The 25444-nt window shown below is 38.7% G+C and overlaps 1 protein-coding gene across 14 annotated transcripts in view; it reads right to left on the minus strand.

Moving 5' to 3' along the window:
• Positions 1–781: 781 nt before the first annotated feature.
• LOC127689222 (von Willebrand factor A domain-containing protein 5A-like) overlaps positions 782–25444 on the minus strand; it is a 129415-nt gene continuing 104752 nt past the window's right edge. For 2 of the 14 annotated variants that reach the window (XM_052188646.1, XM_052188644.1), the window contains exons 13-20: positions 8600–8764; positions 7573–7673; positions 6637–6878; positions 4765–4833; positions 4551–4670; positions 3959–4089; positions 1582–1708; positions 782–1135 (exon numbers count right to left, since the gene is read on the minus strand). In XM_052188646.1, the coding sequence (XP_052044606.1) occupies positions 1056–1135; positions 1582–1708; positions 3959–4089; positions 4551–4670; positions 4765–4833; positions 6637–6878; positions 7573–7673; positions 8600–8764 (1035 nt within the window). In that variant the 3' untranslated portion in view covers positions 782–1055. Of the gene's footprint in view, positions 1136–1581; positions 1709–3958; positions 4090–4550; positions 4671–4764; positions 4834–6636; positions 6879–7572; positions 7674–8599; positions 8765–9475; positions 9591–13557; positions 13638–14085; positions 14231–14391; positions 14481–15079; positions 15250–17799; positions 17915–18203; positions 18368–18484; positions 18708–18985; positions 19189–19304; positions 19363–22405; positions 22482–22721; positions 22836–23307; positions 23451–25444 lie in introns of those variants that run through there. The other 12 variants (XM_052188647.1, XM_052188649.1, XM_052188648.1 and 9 more) reach the window with 12 other exon arrangements.

Raw genomic sequence — 25444 nt, forward strand, 5'->3', positions numbered from 1 at the left:
TGGGTGACCTGCTTTCCCCTGGCACAAATTGCTGTGGGGCTTCCAAGCTCCTAGATGCCAGAAGAATCCTGGCAGGGTTGTGTTCCAAGAGATCCTCTACTTTGGTGATCCCTGCCTACCAGTCTGCCCCTCCACACTGTCACAGGAGCAAAGATCGTGGTGCCCCATGTCTAAGCACAGGACTCCCTCTAACTGGCTCCCTGCAGAATAGACAACCCCTGGCAGGGTAGGTGCCAAGCTTGCTGGCTGTGGATCTGCAGAGCTCTTGGGAACATAGGGAGTCCTGGCCAGCATGTCCCAAGCAATCCTCCACTCTGGTGATTCCTGCCTACCAGTCTGCCCAATCACATAGTCATAGAAACAAAGATGGTGGCACCCCACCTCCAGCGTGGAAACTCCCTCCAACTGACTCCCTGAAGGTCAGATGTTTCCTGGAAGGATAGGTGCCCAGACAACTGTGGGGTTGCCCACCTCCTAGGTGCAGGTGGAGCCCTGGCAGGCTGTGTCCTGATCAACCTTTTACTCTGGTGTTCCCTGTGTATCTGGCTGACCTGACAGCTTGGTCACAGGAGCAAAGATGGTGGCAACCTTACCTCTGAATGCAGGATTCCTAATAGCAAGACTCCCTGCTAGTCAGCTGCTCTCTGGCAGAATAGGTGCCCAGCTCGTGGGTTCAGGTGGAGCCCTGGGGTGTAGTCTCCAGAGCCATCTTTCACTCTGGTGTTTCCCTGCATACCTGGCTGTTCTGACTGCTGGGTCAAAGGAACAAAAAAGCCGTATATGGTGTAAACGCCAAGCATTTTATTATAATTATATTGTAATTGATCTGGAAAATTCAAGTGTCATTCTGAATATGAATAACATAAAAGTCTCTATGAGGCAACATGTTGGGATACTATGTAAACTTCTCACACAAAAAAAGAAATGATAGGGATAGAAAATCAGATATGACAACAAAGGAAAGGTAAGGCTAGAACCCCAAAGCTATCTCTGTCAAAGAGAAGTGAGAGGCTTGGTGGTTGCCAGGAAAGTCTCAACTTTCATGGGTGACATCTTTAGACCCCAAAGACAGCAGGATTCACAGATAATTTCAGGAGACTATTGGCAGCTTGCACAAGCATGGGGATGGAAGAGCCTGTGAGGAGAGGAAACAAGAGTCAGAACTGTGGGAGAGGATAGGGAGACTCCTCAGCCATCCTCAATCATTTCTACTTCCCATTTCAGCCTTGACTTAGCTTCCTATAGTAAACCCTTCTCCTCACCCTTTCTTCATCTGAGTCTGCTTTAGGCATTTCTGTGCATAAGAACATACTGACAAGGATACACTAAACACCCAGGATACTTCCTACATGTATAAGGATAGTCTCATTCAGCTTCTTCATTTTGCTCAGTTTGTCCCAACTACTAAGCACATACTTATATACTTTGTCTTAACCCTGAAAGGAAGAATTAGCTGGAGGAAGAGAAAATGTTCTAAATAGTATGGTTGAGGCAACCACAGGTGCTCTGCAACACATGGAGGCATGGCTCCTTGAGAAGTAGATGGAAAGAGGAAAAGAGAGGGAGGATCTGTCCTCTTACCTGCATGATCATGAAGCCAGGCCACAGCCTTCCTTTCCAGAAGCTCCCACTCATACTTTAAGTCCTTGCCATTGGCATGCAACCAGACCACAGCCAGCACTGTGGCCCAGACTGACGGGTCCCCATGCTGCAAAACACAAAGAAACTTCTGTCATGCTACAGGCAGGGCAGGAAGTCAATCAAGAGTAAACAAAGAGATTTAGTATCACCTTCCTCAATGTTCCCTAATCTGCTGTTTCAAGGAATTTCTTGTCCCATCCTTAATAAAAAGAATGGCCACAGCTTCAAGACAGATTTCCATTACCATTTAGAAAAGGACTTAAGTCCAGTGTTATCATCATCACATTCCTCAAAACACTTCCAAACATTCTGTGTGTGGATAATTGGATGGTGGAAAGAGAAGAAAATGTAAATTTGAAGTTTTTAAGGTATTATGTTCATCAATATTTATCCACAATTACCAAAAAAAAAAATCCTAACAATAATCAATAGAAAATTTCTAAGCATTAACATAAGTAGTACAAAATAAATTGTCTAAAGTTGATCTACAGATTATTACAATCTTGTAATGATGTATATGAGGTTTTTGCCAGCTATTGATGTAGTCACAGCATAGGGCAAATGGCATATGGAAATCTTTAATCATGGCCTAAGAATGAAGCTCATCCTGAAGATCTTGGTTCAGATTTATTGCTCAAATTGCCCATGGGTATAGGACACCTCTGGATTCCATGTGGATCTGCTCTCTGTAAGTTTTCTGTCTCTATTACAGCTGTGGACTAAGAATCAGAAGCAACTCTTTACTCTTATTCCTGATGCATAGTTTTTGTTAGGGCTGTTATTACTGATTAAAAACCATGATCAGAAATGTTCAAGAGATCTCAATCTCCTACTTATCTTTTTCTTTCAATTTTATTATCTACCTATAGCAATCTTTGATTTATAACTTCATTAAAGTCATTACTGAAAATATAGATCTGTAAAATTTAAGGCATTAGATAGCTGTCTCCATTTTGAGATCTATTTGTTAATCATTAACATTATTTTCAGCTAATATTTAAAATTTTCTGGTTTCCAACTGAAATTTAGATATCAACATAATACACACACACACACATATATATATGTATATGTATATATATGCATACATATTCTATTGTGCTATATGTTTTTATTGAATTGAATACATGACCTCCTGTATGCTGTTTGTTCTCATGGTGATCTACTTCTATAGCTAGCAGCAGATCTCATTTTTTTAATGTTAAAATGAATCATTTTCACAAGTATCCAACAGGAAATAATTATAATGAAATATTCCCATGGTTTTATCCCAAATAATTAAGTCAGTTTACATATTGCAATATAAATAGCACTACTGATTTAAAAATTTACATCTCATTTAAATTCACCACATTTCATAACTTCGGGAGCCAGGCCTGACTAGGTGATAGGATAGAAGTAGCATAACCATAGAACTTCTGAAGTTTATGTTATTGCATTTCACATTTTAACTGGTCAAAATTATAATTTTTCTTCAATATTTAACATATGTCTGTTAATGAAAAGACATTTTTCAAGTAGATTCAGACCACTCGGGAAAGTAATCTCAAAATGCTAAATAATATTTACTGTAGTCATCCTATTTGGGAATGTAAAAATCAGCAAGAATAGGGATATTATTGTAGGTACTAAAGATAGATCATCCTAGAATTGAATTTAGCTCTGCAATGACTAGCTCGCACAGTATTTGTTCTTTTTTAAAAGATTTATTTATTTTATTTGTATGAGAACACTGTAGTTGTCCTCAGACTTGTAGCAGAGTAGTTCATCAGATCCCATTACAGATGATTGTAAGCCACCATGTTGTTCCTGGGAACTGAAATCACGACCTCTGAAAGAGCAGTCAGTGCTCTTAACCACAGAGCCATCTAAGTAGTCCCAGTGTTTGTTTTTTCAGTGGTCAATTTCTTCATCTATATGCAGCTACATAAACAGAACCTGCCTTAATTAAATGAAATGAGAATCAAATAAAGATGAAGGTATTAGTGAATTAAAAAAAATGCCTAGCATAATGTGACAACCAAAATTTTACGTTGTGCAGTATAGTCTCAGTGGTTAAGATTAACACAGAAGTTACCTTTCCCTTTGACACTCATCATTCTAGCCATGCCTTCCAGCAGCTTGACTCTTAATGCTATGCTCTGTATGCTCCAACTAAAGTAGAACTGATTGAATCATCTCCATATTACAAGTTAATGTCACCTTTGCATTACCTGTGTTCTTATTTCCTTCCTGGGCCCTGGTTTACTTCAATTCTCATTATGTTCCCGACTTCATGAAGCACACACCTTTCCCCTTATTTCTCTTTGCATCTCACCTTGACAGGGTTTGTAGCATTGACGTCTTTCAACGTAGAGCCCAGGAGCTTGGTCAGATCTTCATCCAGCTTCCAGGAGCCATTTGCATTTTGCAGGGAAATAAGCTGCACCACAACATTTTCTCCAAATGCTTTATGGAAATAAAATGAACAAAGAGGAATGCCATGAGAAATTATAGAGTCACTGGGGTCACAGCCCTCCTGAGGAAATAAGAGGCTGTAGTGAGAATTCTGCAGAAAATCCAAACTGTTTCCAGTACATGATGGGAGACCATATGATCTGTCTTCCAAACAGAACATCAGTAGAGTGTTCTGGGGCCAGTCCCTGAAGACACATACACTGTGCACTCAAAGATATACAATGCCCTCAAAGAACTAGAGGACACACTACAGTAGGTTAGAAGGTAGCAAATGCTGTCTTGTAAGCAAATAAAGCTAGACTCAGTCTGGAAAGAACATAGGAATGTCAAATATTACCTTCTACTTGATGCATCAATTAGGTCACTCCTAGGTTGAAGCTCAAAAGTAAGAGCACTGAGGGTTAGTTTATGCTTAACACAAATCAGAGACAAGAATCTGATCACCATTTCACCTTTGTGTTCATTTTGCACATTGCTATTCTTGGTAGAAGTATCTGCCTTTTTCGTCTCTTCAATGGGCGCTACATTTGTCATGCCAGAATATTCAGATTCTAGTTCAACAAAATTAGGGCCTATGAAAAAGAAACATTGCTGAGAATCTTTTCTGGGAAAGAAACTCCCTCAAATTTTAGAAGTTTTTCTCCATAGACCCCTTGGGATACTAACTTTCATTTGTTTCGCTTGTACACTCAGCTGAACGTAATTCCCATTGGTCAAATTGGTTTCTCCAGGGACCTGAAGCACACAAAAGCACAGTCAAGGCTTCAGCATCCTCCATGCTCTGCAACATGCAAAGATTACAACATTTGGTGATGTAAGACATCAGCCCAACAACACATATCAGCCTCACTCACTTTCCAAGATGGACCATTCTTCTGCATTGATGTGTCCATACAGACACACCATACCCCAAGCCTACATTTTACTTCCTATTGGGCCTTTAACACCTCTTCCATGTGCTGAACAATCATAGCTTCATCCTAACTTCAATACAAATGGATTCTTCCAGCTACATTGTAACTGAAGAAAAAAAACTTTTTTTTTGTCCTACAAAGCTGATTTATCTCTCTCCCCTTTCAAAGGAACCTATGGTACTCTGAGCATCTGGATTCAGAAGGTAAAATTGGCAATTTTCTCTGCTCAAGAAAATATTCTTGAACACTCAAGTCTCAACTGGGTTATCTGCCATGTGCCCTCACATCTATCAACCTTCACCTACTTAATTTACCTCTGAGCAGTACCCAAAGTAGAAAAAAGCCAACCACAGGCTTCCAGTGTCCACTACACAGTAGACCTTGTCTGCTTCAGATCCAGTGACTACGTCTCTAAGTCACCTCTTTCATGCCCTCAAGTCATTGCTATTTTGCAGAATTGCCTGATTTGACAGCAATATTTTAATCTTAGTTTTAAAACACAACATCCATCTCTCTCTCTCTCTCTCTCTTTCTCTCTCTCTCTCTCTCTCTCTCTCTCTCTCTCTCTCTCTCTCTCTCTCTCTCTTGTTTAGTGTTTCCTGTATTTAAAAAATGGTCTTTGACCTGATGGGTGCTTAACACCCAAATGTCTCTAATTTTCCAAGTATTTTACCTTCCTTCAAATTTATTTTTCATTCAAGCTAAACCACAGTCTCATATACTCCCACCCTCAGTATACTCAATCCACAGCCATATTTTTTAATTCAGAACTATATGGCAAAATCATACATTAGAAATCAATTCATTCCTGGGCACATTCCATCCTTCAGCTAAAACTCCTGGCCCCTTCCTTTTTTTTTTTTTTTTTTTGTTTGTTTTTTTTTTTGTTTTGTTTTGTTTTGTTTTTCTCAAGACAGGGTTTCTCTGTGTAGCTCTGGCTGTCCTGGAACTCACTCTGTAGACCAGACTGGCCTCGAACTCAGAAATCCACCTGTCTCTGCCTCCCAAGTACTAAGATTAATGGCGTGTGGCACCACTGCCCAGCTGCTTCTGACCCTTTCTAGAAATTATTCACATAATGTAGGACTCTTAGTAGTGTTTCTGACTATTTTGTAAAAAAAGCATCAAATTCTAGTTGACCTTCTGCCATCCTGGAAATAGGTTTTTTGTTTGCTTGTTTTACTTTTTGTTATTATTTCTAGTAAGCTCCTGCAGCCCTTTCTCTTTTCTACTCATTTCACAAATTCCTTATTCTGCCACTAACATTAACTGTTCCTAGACATCAGCCTTCTGTGTGGCCATTTATTCATTATAAAGGATCAAAGTCGGAATCAAAGGACATGATTTTGTTATGCAGTATTTACAGATATTTTTGCATTGTGATATGTGTCCTTCTCTTCTGTATTTCTAAACAAAATCTTCCTCCCAGTTGGATGTAATGTAGTTTTCTAGAACATTTACAGCAAGTAATCTTAGATTCAGAATGATGAGGGAAAACTAAAAAAAATCTAAGAAATGTATTTCAATTTAAATTTATGATATTCTGAAACATACCATTGTTTAAATGTTGTATTTAGATATCTGAGATTCAGTAAATATAAGCTTAAATTGGGATAAAGCATACCAGGAGAGTTCCATAACATAGTTACATCTATCCCTGTGCTAGGAATCACTCTGTGTTCCAGAGGCCCCTGCACTGGCTTGTTAAGCTCTTTGTTTATGGCAATGAAGGCTGTGAAGGAACTGAGGACTCCAGACTGAAGGCTGATGTTCATCACATCCTCTCTCTCTTCTTCAGAGGTTTCGTCAAATCCCATATCCTTGGTTTGGATCAAGGATTTTGCAGCCAACCGATGAATGGTGAAACTGAAAAAAGATAGTGTTGGGGTTTTGTCTAAGCTCCACCCCACACCTACCTGGCAATAGCCAGGTATGCCCCGCCCCAGAGATCTGTCCTACTATAAGAGGGGCTACTTGCCCCTCCTCTTTCTTTGCTTCTGCTCTCCCACACTCTCTCATCTCTCTGCCCCTTGGGTTCTTCCCCCCTCCACGTGGTCATGGCCGGCCTCCACTCCACTCTTTCTATTCTCTCTCTCTATTCTCTCTCTCTCCCTCTTTCTCTCTGCCTCTCTCTACCACTAACTCCCATCCTCTACTCTGAATAAACTCTATTCTATACTATGTCTGTGTGTATGTGTGTGGACACCTTCCCCCACGGCGCCTAGCCACACTACCCTAACCCCCTATAATCTCCCCCTTTTAAGCCCCTTCAGATAGTGCAGAAAATTAAAGAACAATAACTGCAAATCATAGAGTTTTAAAAGCTAGTATTTATAGTCAGAATGGAATGCAGAGATAGAGTTTAAACTAGTCAATCCAAAAGAGAAGAGCCAGAGGATACAACAGAGGTCATGTCCAGGAAGGACTGAACTTGCAAGCATTGCACAATAACACAAGAAGAGAGGAGGGGAGGGAAAGGGAGAGGAGTGGAGGGGAGGGGAAGGGCAGGGATAGCAGAAAAAGTGTGGAGAAGGATAAGCAAGGATGAATGAAGACTTACTTGGCATTTGCCTTGGGTGGTAGGGAAAATGTCACCCTGTTTTCCAGACTCTTGCCTTGGAGGGTGTGTTTGAGGCATACTGTGCCTGTGCTCTCCACTTGCTAAAAAAACAGGAAAGCAGACGTTAGCATAATGTCTAAACTCCACCCCACAGTTACCTGACAACAGACAGGCATGCCTGACTCACTGTAAAAGGGACTGCTTGCCCCCTCTTGTCTCTCTTACTCTTGCCTTCTTGTTCTTACTTTGTCCTCTTGCCCCTTCCCCTTCTCTCCCCATTCACCCTCTCTCCAAGAGATCATAGCTGGCTTCTTCTGCATTTCTCTTTTCTCTGTCTCTCTGTTTCTGTCTCTTACTGACTCTGTGTCTCTGTCTCTCTCTGTGTGTTTCTGTCTCTCTCTGTCTCTCTCTGTCTGTCTCTGTCTCTCTGTCTCTCTCTGTCTCTTTCTGTCTCTCTCTGTCTCTCTCTGTCTCTCTCTGTCTCTCTCTGTCTCTTTCTGTCTCTCTCTGTCTCTCTCTGTCTCTCTCTGTCTCTCTCTCTCTCTCTCTCTCTCTCTCTCTCTCTCTCTCTCTCTCTCTGTCTCTACTATCCTCTCAACTCTCCTCCCCATTCCCTGAATAGATTCTATTCTATATTATACTGTCCAGTGTCTGGACCCTCAATGGGAAGGGATGCCTCAGCATGGGACCTCGAAGGAACCCCCTTCCCCCATACCTGACTACACATTCACTAAACATATTCCTTCTCCCCTTTATCTTTTTATAAACATAACCACAGTGGCGACAAAACAGACACATGACTGGAGAATGGTGAGAACTAGGGAAGTTCCTCAGATCAACAGCATGTCAGGCTAAGAATTGGGCAGTGCAGGAGCATTTAGCCATGGCATACAACAGAGGATGTGTGGTTGGATGTCAGACAAGTGCCATATCTTACAGAAATCCCAAGCGACCACCAGTGTTAATAAAAGCACTGATACAGTCTCAACTCAGTAAAAAAAAAAAATGAATAAGGATAGGGACTCACAGGCATAAGCCCAGTCAGTTGTGCATAGATGATTAACCTCTGACCCCTAATAATAGCAGGCTGCTCTGGAGAAAGCATTTTAACAGACAGACCGGGAGGTAAATCCCAACTCAGAGAGATGTTATTCACTGCACACTGCAGTGCAGACTTGAGAGACCCAAGAGCCTGTTGGAGGAGAGAAGAGGCACAATTATACAAAGGCATGACAATGATTACTGACATCCATGGAACATTTATCAGGATGCAGGGGATAACTCATATTAGGTTGAATCACTAGTAAAAAGTGAGAAATGTTTTTCCTCTACTGATATGTATAGTAAAGTTACACTTGAGAGATATAAAAGTATAGATGTGTGTGAAGGCAATATTTAAGAAAGGAGACCCCTGCAAAAGTGGTATTAAAGGAACAATAACAACATGGAAAGAGAGGCTTAGAAATATACTTAGTGATATTTTCTATTTTTGTATTCTAATAAAGAAATGAAACTTATGTTTGTGAGCCTATGAGACATTCACACTTGCTTGTCTTTTGTGTCTTTTACATGGAGAATGGAATTCTACTTGATTTGCTCAGAGTACAGTCTGTGGTTCTAGATTGAGCAGCTAAAGCTTTCACTTTCTTTCTCTGTGGTCTTCAAAACAAAAGTCACAACTGCCTTAATTATCTTCTCTGGATTTCTAGTAGCTACAGTCAGATGTCTGCCTTCGGATAAGAGAACAGAACACAAGTAACAAGTAGACCCTTTAAGTGTATAGACTGGGACTCATGAAGATGAGTCCTTCAGGAGAATGGATCATCGCCTTTGCAGCAGTGTCCTTGTCCTTTTTCATGCTCACGCTGGGCAGAATAGCTCTGGAAACTCAGTCTGTTCTCACCTTGGTCTGCATCCTGTCCTTGCCCCTGATAAATTCTGCAGTGCCCCCTGATACTCGGGCAATGGTTTTGATTAAACTGGTCGAGGCTCCTTGTCCAATACCAAATGAGAAACATCTGTAATGGCAAAATGATGAACATTAGAGATGGATTCTTAATAGCAGAATTATCAACTAACATGGGCTAGTCAAATACACATGAAGAAATACGGTATTTACCTACATGTCTGTGCTATGCTCTCATTTAGAAATCATACTTTATTTCTATGGGCTGTAATACATACCTTACATAACTGATAAAATTTAATATCATGTGTCTTCTATCAGAAAAGTCTCAGTTTCAATTGACTGATCAAAAACTCTGGCACAAGACAACTTGCAATCTGTCTCTCATATTCTATTCTCACTACAGGGCAGACAGCCACCCTTTATCTAGCAAGGTTTTAGCTACCAAACACCTTTAGTAAAGTATGAAAACATCAATGTAAAAAGTAAATGCACTGACATCTTAGCTGATACATATGAGCTCTTGTAAATATGAATGAGTCATCATCCCTGAACTAGGCCTTAGAATTAGTCTTTTCAGCTTGTAAACTTGAGGACAAAATTTATACTGTACTTTTATTCCTTCTCATTAATCTATAAGTCAATCGCTTTTGGTTTTATCATTTTCAGTAAGACAGACAGATTTGTGGGGTTTCCAGAATTGTGTTCTGCAGGAGACCCAGAAGTGAAATATATGACTGCTTAAGAGACTCTGTCATTACAGCCCTCAAATACAGGCTCAATTAAAAAGGAACTATGACTTCTACTCACATAGAGAGAGAGAACTAGAGACCTGTAAACGGTAGTTTTAATTCTTTGTGTAATGCAGCCAACTGCCATGAAAATTGGCTCTAATGACTGCTGAAATAACCTGAACCGACAAAACCAGACCTGGAAATGTGGAGAAGAAAAGTAAAATGAACCTGAAAATGCTGTCCATTTAGTATTTGAATCTTCTGACAAGCCTGTGAGGCTGGACACAGTAGTTTCAGAAATAGTAGGAAAATGGTGGTTTTTGAGATTGTCAGTGGCAAGGTTCGCTGAAAATCCTGAAAATCCTTCACATAACAATGTAGAACTACTAATACACAATAAGTAGATATCATCAAAAAATGACCCAGCTATAAAGTTCTTTTCACTTTAGTTCAATTAAAGATGTCATCTCTCAGTCTAGACAATAATTGAAAGCAAAGAATAAGAACTACCAGTGGATAGATACAATGTAAAGGTTAGTATCCCAAAACCCCTACCAAATCTACCAGCTCTAAATGGAAGACTGGACATTTCTAATAAGCATTAGAGAAAAGAAAATTTTCATAAAATAGGAAAATGGCAGTGTCTTGGGCTCGTTCAGTAATGCAGGTATGCATAGCTGCATAAACTTGACTTATAAATTAAATTTCATGGTATTAACCAAAGAGTACACGTGGAGGGATCCATGGCTCCAGCTACATATATAGCAGAGCATAGCCATTTCAGACATCAATGAGAGGATGGGCCATTATTCCTATTAAAGCTCAATGCACCAGTGTAATAGAATGCCAGGTAAGGAAAGTAGAGGGGGAGTTAGTGAGCAGGGCGAGGAGGGATAGGATAGGTAGTTTTCAGAGGGGTAATGAAATAGGATATCATTTGAAATATAAATAAAGAAAATATGAAATACAAAATTAAAAAAGCATCACATGATTATTTCCCATTAATGAATATTCCAAAATCCAAAGCCATATGAACAAACTGAATCCAAAATATGTGACAGAAATTGTTCATCAGGATTGAGATAAGACTATTCAAATGTGCAAGGTGGACTAAAATGTATTAATGATGGTCATCATTCCCACACAAAATCTCAAAGGACAAAATAACCACCTACCTCAACAATGGATAAATTTCATTTGATGAAATTTACCTATCATTCATTACTGAAATTTTTAAATGCACACACTCCAGGAGCATAAACAGCATGCATGGTTATATACATACACACACACACACACATACACACGAAAACACACACACATGTAAACACACACACACATCCACACACACACACACTATCTATCTCTTTTGTCAACAAATAAAATAGAGATATTTGTTATATTAAGTAAGAATAAATTGTACAGCAAAGATATTTGTAGGGGGGAAGGAAGGTCACACAGGAGGAAATAAGATATGAGATGGTGAATAGGAAAGCAATCAGTATGCTATATTTATAAGAAAGGGCCAAATAAAAATGTTATTATCAAAAAAGCATACAACACAGTAACACCAAGACAGACAAGAAACTTTACATCAATTATTATATTCAGTATCATAATTTTAATGTGAGGTATTAAATAGATAATGATGACTAGTATGATCAAAAAGTCTAGTCTAATACTTTGTGTTTGTCTTCCAGGTGGATGAGGAAAGAAGAGATAGGAAAGTACAAGAACTTCAAAGATGTAAGAAAGGAAAATGAGATAAATTATTATAAAAGATTTAAAATGAGGAAATATGATGGCACACACCTATAATCACAGGATTTGAGGATCTCAGATTAGAGGCACAAAAGTCTTTGGCCATAGGCTTTATAGAGAAGTAAAGGATCTCATGTCTAACAAACAAAAGGCTTCTACTTGAAACCATGTGTTACTAAAAAGGAACTCAGTGCCAGAAATGGGATAACTGCTTATGAGGCATTGTTCAGAGAGTTTCACTTGGAAAAAAAAAGCCATTGGTCTTTCCATTTCTATGGTTTCCTACAAAAGAGAGATAAAAATATTCTAAAGCTCCTGCCATCACCCAGTTTGCTTGTATGATTTAGAGAAATCATGAGATGCTATATAGGCAGCTGATAGAGAAAAAGGCATCAATGATCTTAACCAGTTGTGAGCCCTACAAACTATAATGCCATATGTTCTGCAAGATATCCTCACTGAAGCAATAGTTGCATAACTATGGTGGTAGTAACATCCTAAGATCCACAGAACAAGAAAATTTATAGCCTTCAGTTGTATACACATAAGTAAACCCAAATAAACATGATTTATAGGATAGTCCCAATAAAATGCTCATAAAACTGTCACTTATTAAACAAATTGTGTAGCACTATAGTAGAAAAGAACATAAAATTAGGAAGGGAACTGGTAGGGAAGAGAAGACTGATGGAGAACAGAGGGTGACAGGAAAATGTGAGAGGAGATACTAGGGAGAATATATCATGTGCATATATGACATTGTAAAAGAATCAATATAGAGAGAGAACCAAAGTTCTCTGTCTAGCTTAAATAGACAAAAACTTTAACAGTCCAAATACAAAGGGAGTAATCCCAAAGAGAATTTTGAGAAAATAGAAATTGAAATATCAGGTTCTTGAGTCAGGGATGGTAGCACCTGGCTACAATCCAAGCACTCTAGAAGCAGAAATAGGCAGACTGACACCCATTGAGAATAGCGCGGTCTAGTCATCATTCAGAACATCAATATAAAATAGTGTGAGCTACTTCACAGAAATCCAACACACATGCAACACTTCACTTTGGCTACATCCAACCAATTGGTGAAATTAAAAAATAAAAAATGATGTATATATGTAGAAAGAGACACATGCAAAGAAAATCAGTATGACAGAAAAACAAGATTTTCTCAAAATTTAACAGAATTATACTTCAGCTAGGTATAAAATAATGAGTGATAGAATGTGAGAACGAAGACTGATAACTGTCTAGCCCTAGATATGTGGTAGACTCTTAGGGTATCTTCCCTGACAACTTATCTGGCCACACAACAAATACTTCAGTAACTTTTAATTTTAACTTGTCAATCCCTTTATGATGAAAAGAAGATTGAACATATCATTCAGAGGTTTAGAAAAATAAGGAACAATAGCAATGTGATATAAATGTTAAGTGGAAAAGTATTTTTAAATTTTATAAAGAACTTCAGGTAGTTAACTGAAAAGTTCTTTAGTCACTGTGTTCCCTTGATAGCAGGTGGAAGAAGTCACATGTGACATTGCTTGGGATCCAGTCAGAACAGAAGAAACCAAATTCTCCTCATACCTGTGTTTAATACTGTGTAGCTGTACTTCTCTAATGACACTGAATGCGTCACTCACTTCTCCATCTGTGAAGACAAAGAGCTGGAAAAGAAAGAATATATTCATGGAGAATCTGTCAGGTTCTTTAGAGCACAACTGTTCCAGTATTTGAAGCTTCTGCAAACAGGGGCAAAGATATTAATGCTCGAGTATCACTTGCATCTTGTTGTCACAGGGACTCTTCAGACTCCTGAGACATTTTACATCCTCCCATAGCTGTTTATCTGAAGCTTTGTGGCACCAACTTCCTAACCACTTGGAATAAAGGAAAAAATTTGGCTCTCTCTTATTTTGTCTTTGTTGTATAGTAGATAACTTTTCACAACATCGCTCAATTCCATATAGAAGTCTACTCAGAATTGGGTTATCGGAATTTTTTCCCTCTATATCATTCTTAGCTTAGCCTGGGTTTCTTTTCTCTTAAAAGACTTTTTTCCTCTATAAAATTACACAGAATTTTTGTTGCTCTGCCTATGCTTCCAATGCTCACCTTTAGGGGATGTCCAGGAATGGAGGGTGCCTTGTAAATGTCGCAGAGTGCTGTCAAGATTTCAGTGCCTCCTAAATCAGCTTCTAAACCCTTCACTTTTTCCACTGCATCCTCCATTGTTTCCTGAGTGTACTTCACACTCTCCCTTAGAGAAACAAGCATGTCTAGTCACATGGTATAGCACATATTGCCCATTGTTACTCCTGACAACCGCAATGTTCAGATCTACTCTGCATTGGTCATTTTGAAAGTCTAGATCTCTTAAAGCACATTCTTTCACAGTCCTCTCTCTTCCAAAACACTTACGGAAAGAATTTTTCATAGGAAGATCCAAAGCCATAGATATTAAAATAACAACCCATTGGCAAACTCTTCAGCAACAGTAATAAAGTTTCCTGAAGATGAGAAAAGATAGTGAGATAGGGGGTAAGAGAACTATACCTCCAACCTCTGCCCAACAATTACATATCAACAGCCAGGTAGGAGCCAGGCTTGCTATAAATGGATTGTCTTCTCTCTGACCCCTTTCTCTGTTTCTCTCTGGCCATTCTTCTCTCTCCCTTCATCCCATCTTCATGTCTCTCAGGTTTACTTCTTGTTCTCTTCTGTCTCTGTCCCACCCTTGTTCTTTTCTGTCCCCTATATTTCCCTGTATTTACACCTGTCTCAATTCCTTTCTGAAGCCCCAAAATAAACTTCATTTTGTACTAGACCCAACATATGGCTGGTACTTGAGTGGGGAATACCTTAGCATGAGACTGAGAAGTTATCCCTTCCTGCCACTTCATACTTCATTTTACAAAACATATCACTACCAAACATACAGACCCCAGTCTAGTTCCTAAAGGTAACTTGTATTTCAAAGCTGAATACATAGTGGCTCTTCTTGCTGTGGCTCAGAGATAGAACCAACCTACAGCTACAAATGGCCCAGCTTCTACCATGCTAAATCTTCCTCACATTGCAATACTGAGTAGTGGAAGATCTGGCTTACCTTGGCAGCCTCTATGCGTAGCTGAGAATTCTTCTCTGTGGTCATAGGGAAGTCCATACTTCCAGAGCGATCCATGAGAAACACAAATTCTCCACAGTAGTTTGAGGCTTCCACTTCTGGGATATCTGGGTAGAAGCTCACCATTGTACAAGGAGCTCCCATCAAACTATCTATAAAGAAAAGAGAAGAACTCTGTAAGGTACAAAGAATCTAGGTGTTCTAAAGCTCCCCAGGAATGAATTAACCATTTAATAGAGAACTCTGAAAGTTCAAACAGAACACTTTGTTTGCTCTCTGTGCTTTTCATGCAGGACTGAATGTGAACAGACAGTATACAAAGGAAAGGAGCAGAACAAAGGGTGAGGAAGGAAAACAGGGTAGGGTTAACAGATAAACAGCAGAGCAGTGTAAGTGTGTACAAAATCTGGACAGTCAATTATGGTAATTTGGATTACCTGCTATAAGCAAGAGCTTAAAGATATAATCAAGATTCTGAATAGAGGTAAATCTCATTAAATCTTATTCATGAGAAAGAGATCACATGGGTCACTGGGATCGAGTTCTCATTTGGACTATTGGGGAAAATGCTGCTCATATGCATAATGTTTAAAATGATAAATTCCAAAGGCAGGTGACTCAAAACTATTGCTCTTAAAAACTAGGGGAAAATGTTATAAACATGAAGAGGATCCATATCTTTAGATATATATGTATGCAAATGAAGCATTGTTTTAAAATTTAAAGTACATTTCTTCCTATCCATGGAGACAGGTGACACTATTTCCCTTTTGAGCAGTCAGATGAATATCCACAAAAATGATGTAACCTATGTCCACATTTGTGAGAAGCTGGTCATATAGTCAGCCTTCCATGTATGGTGTCTTTGGGTTCTTTCAAAATAATTCAAATGATTTCACTTTCATAAGTCAGAGCTTCCTTCTGTATTAGTAGTTACAGAAAAGAGATGAGGAAATCTTCACAGGACTGAGGAAGTGTCCCAGAAAGAAGCTGAGACCTTATTTACTATATACAGAGATGCAGGATTTGAGGTTCCATAGGGAAAATTGAAATGATCTTGATTGAAGACCAAATATGAGCGTGAAAATTTCATGAGATTCCAAAGAGATCAAGAAATCAAGAGACACACAAATACAGAGAGCTACTGAGTAAATAAGGCAGTTATATGAAGTACATGGAAACTGGGATTCTCCTGAATGACCTCAGAGACAAGTGGCCAAATAGTGAGGGAAGAAGAGAAACCCCCCGCTTACGGTACAATGTGAAATCATCTTTGGCAAATACTGATAATGTGAGATTAGTAGAAAGTTGGTTATGGAAACCCATCTTTGGGAAATGTCCTCATAGTGTATAATGTCATAATATAAAAAGTCAAGCCCAAATGTCATGCTGTAAAAATCATTGACACCCAAGGAACTCCAATGAATCTTTCTTGAATATGAGTACATTTCAGACTTCTTCTTATGGTGTGTATGATTGCTGTAACACAGTGTAGAATGGGCCTGAAAAAAACAAAGCTAACATAACAGCAATGTGTGTGGAGGTACCCTTTTTACAAGTTAAGTGCACATATAGGGAAACATTTAATGACAACAATTAAATGCAAATAAAAATCAAAGGGAAGCTCAGCATAGTGTAAAAAAAAACAATCACTTAAGCTACAAAGAATGAGTTCGAAAAATATTTGGTTTCAAAGTTTAACTTCTTTAGAACAAAGGAGAACTAACAATAATTTTACATTAAATTTGACATTACCTACTAGTTATAAAACAGGAAACAAAAGGAAAGAAAGGAAGGAAGGAACAGAGGAAGGAATGAAGGAAGGAACAAAGGAAGATGTGAAACAAGACAGCATGCAGTTATCATAAATTAGTCGACAAAACATATTTAGCTGAAGTGATATGTATTATTCATTAATAAAAATTAGTACTTGCATATTGCCTAGATTATAGTATTATTATTTTCTTACTCCAATAGTTATTTTACATTACTAAGAAATATTTTAACTATTTTTTTCATTTCTATTATTTAGAGATCTGCTATCTAAAATGTTCCTATTTGAAAATGTACATTATTTTAAAAATATTATAACTCATCATGTAAATTATAATACAGATTACAACTCTTTTACATTTTGGTTATTTGATAATACTAGATAAAATTATAAAGCAACATCATCTTCATGTTAAGCAAATATTTCAGTTTATTTCAAAGGAAATAAATTGCCAAACTGATGATTTACTTTACTATTTATATACCAAATACTTTCAAAAATTGAAACTAATTAATTAATTAATTAATTAATTCTGAGAATGTAAAATGTAAAATTCATCATACTATGTAAAGACTGACTCTTTACCAGACTTGGACATATCTGATGTTATGAAAGGAGAAGTGGTCACAGGATTATTTTTTAATTTGTTCTTTTTGTAAAGAAAAGTCATTGACACATGTTCATAATAGGTTGAATACATTTTTGTGAATTATTGGTCATATTTTTTGTTCTGGTTACCCAATAACATATGTGACTTTGCCAAATGGAAATAATTACCTGATTGCCTATTAAGCACCCTCATTTTTCTATGTGGAAGTAAAAAGTCAACATTTTAAGGGCCATATACTGAATCTGGATAGAGGATGAAAATTAAGTTGAATTAGAACTTACATCTTAGGAAGGGACCACAGTGGAAGATAGAAAATACCTGGCTTCATGTCCAGCATTCCCATCTCCACAGCTACACTGGGGCTATGCACTTCACTGTAGTAAATCAGGAGTTCCACATCCCGATCAAACTTGTACCCTTCAGTCAAGGAAACCTGAGTAGGGGACAAGAAGAGAAGCCATGTTAGAATTCTCACTAATTGCTTCCTAAGATAATGTCAGAGTTCAGGATTGCACAATTCATCCATTGGGAGCATAAACAGAAGCACAGGAAAGACTGGATGAGAAATAGATTCTGTTATGCAGAATAGGGATGGTAAATTTTTAGCTTATCCAAGCATGTGCAAAAAAACCAATGGAGATAGGGGAAGGTAGAGTGAGGACCTGCTCAACAATGAGCTTTGAGGAAATGGAGACCAATAATAGCATTTTCTTACTATTCACCTGAGCAGAAGTCTTGTCCTCTGTAAGGAATTGAATAGGGCTCAAGGAGCAGTTTGATTGAACCCTCTCAATGCCTTGCTGGGAAGTGATGGTGGCAACCATGCTGAGTGTGTAAGGCAGGATGTTGGGGCTCTGTATATTCAAGCAACTTTTCTCTGACCGTTCTACAAAAAAAGTACATAAATTTTCCCTTTGATGTCAACAACTTCCAGCACAAGAAAAATTTTGTGTATATTCCCAGTCATGCTACCACTTGTTTGTCAAAAGCAGAAATTTCTTACCAGTGAGCTGATATCTTGGATTCAAGATCGCTGGGAGCAGGTAGTACAGGGCCCCATCGCTTTCCAAGGGTAGTTCCTGCACATATCTCAGGGTAACTGTGACCTTAGCTCCAGGCTGCAGGTTTCCCACATTGCAAGAAAAGACATCCCTGGTATACTCATCCTCTTCCAATAAGTATGCTTGGTAACCCTGGGAGAGGGCATCCTCATACTTGCTATGAGCCTAGAGAAGGGTGCATTCAAAGGAAATCAAAAATAATCAGGAAAATATGATCTGTCAAAGGGAGTGACATAGATCCTGTGAAATTTACAATTCATCTGGATACAATTCAAAGTATCTTCTACTTTAGTTCCTGTGTCTTACTGATTTTGGGCACAGAGTAATTAAAAGGAGATGAATAAAGGAAAATGCAACATCAACAATTATGAATTGTTTAAAAAGATAAAGAAAATACAATTTCAAAGAAAGAAGACAAAAGATAATATACTCATCCCTCAGACCTTCATCTTATCCTGCAACTCTGCCACAATTTTCTTCCCATCCACCAAAGCTTCAAAGCTGTAGACAGCAGAGTCTTCATCCATAGGAAACACAAAGACTGCCTCTAATGGGACTTTCTCCTCATTCTCATAATTTAAGGTTGCAGCCACAGCAGCCACAAAGTCATTGATGGACAAATTGACTGAAATGCTCTTCAGTGGTACTGGGGAAGAGATAAGGGTTTAGGAAATGAACAAGATTTTCTAGAGTGACACCCATAGACTAGGAGTTTTTCTCGATACACAGCTCTTGTCACTAAGTGTTTTAAGCCAAGCTTACCTGTCTCATTGCTTCTAGTGATTAGGCCACAGTAATTCTCCATAGTGACTGAACACTTCTGTGGAAATGACACACCATGAAGAGGTCCAGATTAGGAGTTACATATCAATACAGATATTTATGTGTTTTTCTCCTATAGAAACAGCTTCAATTTTTAGTGTAGCAATAAGAAATTAATTGTCCCTGTCTGAAAGAACTGCAGGGATAGAAATGGAGAGGTACCTGAGGAAAGAAGGTCCAGCAACAGGCCAAAAGTGGGATCCAGCTCAAGGGCAGGTTCCAAGGCCTGACACTAGTATTAAGGCTATGGAGCATGCATAAAAAGAGACCTATATTATAACTGGCTTCCAAAATACCCAACAGATAGCTGAAAGAGTCCGATGCTGGCATTTGTAACCAACCAATGGCTTAAATTAGGGAAAAGCTGGAAGAAGGTGAGGAAGAGGGCATCCTGTAGGAGGAGCAGATGTCTCAATTAACCTGGACTCCTGAGATCTCTCAAACACTGAACCACCAACCGGGCAGCATACAGCAACTGATATGAGGCCCCTAATACATGTACAGCAGAGGACTGTTGTGTTTGGGTTCAGTCATAGAAGATGTACCTAACACATGAGAGACTCATGGACCCAGGGAGTTCAAAGGTCTGAGTGAATGGTTGGTGGGGAATGGGTGTCTCCTTGTGGAGACAGTGGAAAGGGAGGAGGTATGGGATGTGGGAAAGTTGAAGGGTGGATCAGGAGGTAAATAAAATCTGGAGTGTAATAAATAAATAAATACATACATACATACTTACACACATACATATATAAATACATATATACATACATACATACATACATACATACATACATACATAATATGTAAAAACAAAAAGCAGGTAAAAATGAGGAGAGATGGCAGTGGTGAGGCTGCTGCTTAATGGTGCTCAAGTTGAGAGACTGTACCTGTCCACTAAGCAGGAAATCTCTAAAATTTCTTGAGGTTGCATCAAACAACACTCAACTTTTACACAGTTGAATTAACCATCCAACACTTCCGGAATAGGATCCATAATTTAACCTCATTAAACATCAGCATTCACCACACAGAATCAAAGCAACATGTTTAGTTACATTATTTCCAAGACTAAGTTCTGGCATAAATGTCGTATTTATCAATGAGGATGGATGCCTGTGTTGTTCCTGTTGACATTGTTATTATTATTTACTTGGAATCCTTCTATTTCATGATGTGTTTTTTTCAATTTTTAAAATATTTTACACAAGGAAGTTTCTGAAAGTTTTAGAGACAGGAGCTTGGGAAGAATATTGAAATCAGTATTTTCTGTCCATTGAATTTATGATCTTAGAGCAGAGCAGGGGTTCTTACGTATATAAGACTTATCTGAAGATATGTCCAGTCAAGCCAATCAATATTTAACAGAGATAAGCAGGGGACATAGAGTCTAAACCCTACCTGAGGAGTTTTGAAGTTCATAGCTACTTGGAATGCTTGGAATGGAAGAAAACTTTTGTTCAGGGACTTTTGACCTTGGTATGTTGCATGTATTCCAATTCATGACCTCATACATTTTCACATACAGGCACTATTGAATTCAGTAGATTATGAAAAAATATAGAAGTTTATGTAGTTGGGTGAGGGAACTGTTATGAATCGGGAGATGCTAGAAAGTGATACAGTGAAAACTCATTGAACACATCTATACAATTTCAAAGGATAAATTAAAAATATTATATCTTTGGACATTCTCAGGTAAAAGAGATTATATATACAATATATTTCTTTCTTTTCAAACAGACTTTCCTAATTATATTTCCTGAAATGATTATGGTGCTATATAAATCTTGAGTATGCTATGATGACAAAGAATTAGAATGATGTTTCTAAGTTATTATTTACATAATTATTTTATCCACAGAATGTAGCGATTGGTCTAATCCTAATGGATGGCCTATGACAACTCTGGGAGCTGTTGAAGGTTTCTCTAAACCTGACCACATGCTAGTTTGCCTCTCTCCATTGTCCTTCTGTGTGACCTTAGTGCCCATCACCAACAAGGGTGATTTTTGTTGGAAATGATTCATAAGAAGCTGAAAGGACACACCTGGGAACACATACCATGCTTGTCCAGAAGCACAGTGATGGGTCCAATTTCCCTAGAAGTCCAGCCTTCTCTTTCATATACAGGTTGTAAAACACTCTTGAAAGATCAGCTTCCCATCCCTGAGCAACCCCTATCTAAGATTCTGAAGGTTTTTTTAGGGGACCTTGAAGTTGTTCAAGACATCCCTGCAACAAGTTCATAATCATCACCTACAATCTCCAAAAAGATTTGGCTTTTTACTAGGCTGAGCTCAATGAATCTCCATTTTCATCCGCACATTGTCTCCTAGCAGGTGACCAAAGATAGGGCCTGTCTGATCACCCAGCTATCTTTCAGGTAGCCAGAGCAGCCTGACCACAGACACCTGAGTAGGTTATATCTTCAAGTCTAATAACGTAGGAACACACTACACTGAGCTTGGTTGCTGCCTGGTGACAGGGACTGGACATGTCCCTGCTGCAGGCCATACTCACTTGCACCAGCTGTGTTCTACATCTGTTATTTGAGCAGTTGGAAAAGAATGACAGAATTAAAATGGCTAGGTTCAGTCCAGCAACAGAGAGGTAGCTAGCAGTTAAGAAGGAAGTGGGGGTAGGGGGGAAGAAGGAGAAAAAGGAGGAGGAGGAAGAGGAGGGATAGGAGGAGGAGGAAGAGGAGGAATAGAGGAGGGGATGAAAGAGGAAGAGAAGGAGGAGTAGGAAGAGGTGGAGGAGGAGGAAGAGGAGGAAGTGGTGGAGGAGGAAGAGGAGGAAGAGGTGGAGGAGGAGGAGGAAGAGGGGGAGGAGGAGGAGGAGGAGGAGGAGGAGGAGGAGGGGGAGGAGGAGGAGGAGGAGGAGGAGGAGGAGGAGGAAGAGGGGGAGGAGGAGGAGGAAGGTCCCAAGCACTGGAGCACTGGAGCACAGGAGCACAAGATAGGCCTTTTCCTGGTGGCCAGTAAAGGAGCTGAGAGTATGGGAGAATTTCTACTGACACCAGCTTACAGCAGGAGACTCTCCTAGGAGCAGCACAACTGAAGGTTATACTAAGTCTGACAGAATAGATCTCAGGCTGCCCTTGGGCAATGCAGGATGCTGAGAGAAGAGAGAGATATCAATTACAATGGAACAATCATTACCTGATTCCAACCTCAGAACAAATTTCCCTGAGTCTTTTACCCTCTCCCCCTCCTGCCCCCTACACAGTTAATCAAATATGATAAGTGTAAACACACCCTAAGTTAAAGACTGGCTACAGACATGATCAGAGTTAGAGGCTTAAACAGGATGCAGCTGGAGAGGTAACATTCTTACCTTTTTACCTGAATAGCTTACCTTCAGGCAGAGAGAATGGTGAGTCAGCTGGCCGCTTCCTGCTGTTTACAGCTGCAGGGAGAAGGAGGAATCTGTGTCAGAAGTCAAGTGAAGTGCTGTGTGGAGTGAAGAGCCCTGGATAAAGATAGTTATTTTATCCTTAGCCTTTCTGTCTAAGAACAGCAGAGGTGGATATTTTCAGACGGCATGACTTCAATTTCCCAGGGTCTATAGAGAAGGGGTATGGGATGCAATGGATTAAGGAGAGCAGATAATCAAAGCTGGATTTCCAGAAGACAAACTAACCTAAAACTAAGGAAAGAAGGATGTCAGAGAGAAACTGGGTTAGGGTGTGGAGAGATTAAGAAGGGGGGAAATAGAGGGGAGAAAATAGTTTTTAATTTTCCAACAGGAATCAATTGCAGGATGGAGGCAGGGAGAATATGAACCTGAAATTGAAATTGTTTATGTACTATCAACCTAGAAAAATCTTCTGAAAACAGACATCAGGATGAGTTCCTGTCCCACCGCACCCCAGACACCATGGTTTCCCACTAAAAGACATAATAAATATTTTGTGCTGTTTCCTAGAATAAAAGGGTCTTACCGTTTAGAGTGATCAGGTCAGATTCTTCCAAAACAGAGCAGAGCAGAGCAGACCCTCCGAAGTCTCAGCAGCTCTAAAACAAACTGAAAGCAACTACAGCATAAAGTCCAGGAAGGCCTGCCCCCTTCTAGGGAGGAGCTGGAAGGGATGGACTGAAATTCTTAAAGAAATAGTGAATTTCTTCTATTTTGATAGAAGGATGAAAGACTTTTGTTTAAAATTTAGAGCAAATTTCCTATTTTCCCCCTCTGCATCGTCTGCTCAAAGACTCAGAAAAACTAATGAAGGTAGTCGAAGGTAGAAAATTGGTTTTTCAAGGTTGAATGTTGACAATGTATAATTAAAAATGATATCAAATGCTGTGCACTATTAGGTTTCAGATCCTTGAACAAATCCTTGAAGTGCATATTTAACATACCAAAGCAGTCCTGGCCTCCATGTTGTCCCAATATTTCTCAGTTCCTACCTGGCATAATCCACCTTTAACCCTGAACTTTCTAGCCCACAGGTTGTGCTTCCCTCACACAGAAACTCTGTGTTATATTATTAGGAAATTTTGGTCTCTCCCTCTCCTTTCTCTGCTGCTCCTTCTTTATCCTCTTCCTCTCTCCCTTTTCCATTTCTCTGCATGATTTCTAGCTTTCTCTCTTTGTCTTCACCCTTCCCTTTATCTCCCTCCCCAAGGTTACTTTCCTAACCTCCTTCTTTAGAGACAGGGAATTTGCCTGCATAAGAAAAGTTGCCCAAAGAACCTGTATGTATATGTATTTTAAACTGGCTTGAATTGGCTCCTTTCTCCCTCTGAGAAATAACTTATCCTATACCTCACTAACAATCTTGCTTACTAAGAGCATCTTCTCTGCTAAATCCAACTAATAGCAAAAATATCAAGCATTATATTCTATCATTGGCTTTGGTCTTTATGTTATACATGGAGACAGAACACATGTCTGCTAATAAATATTTTTCCTCCTAAACTCTTCTAAAATGAACTTGTGTTTATCAAATGAGGATTAAATTTGTAACTACTTGGACTGTTTTATGCTATAATAGTTCAAAATGGGTATGAAGCTCCCATAAGCAAAATGGTGAAGATTGGTGCAATCGCTGTCCTTCTAACTTTTGGGATTTTGTTTTGTATGTCACATTTTTGGAACTTTCTGCATTATGATTAATTTTATGTCTCTTCTTGAGAAGTTGTGTCTTGAGTTTTTGTAGGAAAGTCCTACAATTAACTTTATCTGGCCACTATTTGGAAGTCTTCTTTTGCCCTAACGTTCATTAGGCACACAGGAGCACACAGTCAGATGAAGCCATTATTCTTGGATTTGTGTTAGAGTATCTGCTGTATTAGTATTAGCAAACTCAAACAATATAATTTGTACAGGGAAACAGAGACAACTGACTAAATCTGACTAACCAGGAGAATAAGTCACAGATTCAAGGTCTACTTTCATTAGAGGCTTATAGCTCTCTAAATATGTAGTGTAAAGATAAGGGGTTTGCAGGGTACACCTCTGAAGCACTAGAAATCTATTTGGCTATATGAACTTTTACATTTGGCTAAAATAAATATTGCCTACTTTATAGCATAGATGATGAATCATACAGTAAAATAAGTTACCTAACAGTATTTGATATTCATAAAAGAACAGTTCAGATATTTTCTCTCTATCTGAAGTGCGTTTAAATAACAAACAAATTCATCATAAAAGCAGATTGTCATTTTATTAATTTTTTTGTTTTGGCTGAGGCACTATTTAGATTTTATTATATTTGAGTTATACAAGGCTTATAATAAGAATAAAATCAGTTGTGTTTTCTAATTTTAATTAGACTGATATTATAACATGGGCTTACAATGGAAAACCAAGCATAATCTATACTATTTGAATAATCATTAATCTGTTTTTGTTCTGTAAACCATGTATAAATAAGGAAGACGATGGTGGCTAGTAAGTCAGAGTCACAGAACTGGCCTGATTGATTAGTCAGAGCTGCAAAATTACCCTTACCATCTCTTGACTATCTGCTATCTGATAATGTCATTTTATTTCACCTCTTGCAGACTTAATGAACTTACTAATTTTAAATCTAAAGTGCAGCTACCTGTCATAGATACTTGCTCTGGAAAAAA

Source organism: Apodemus sylvaticus, chromosome 7 (assembly GCF_947179515.1).
Source record: "Apodemus sylvaticus chromosome 7, mApoSyl1.1, whole genome shotgun sequence".
In the NCBI taxonomy this organism is placed as follows: domain Eukaryota; kingdom Metazoa; phylum Chordata; class Mammalia; order Rodentia; family Muridae; genus Apodemus; species Apodemus sylvaticus.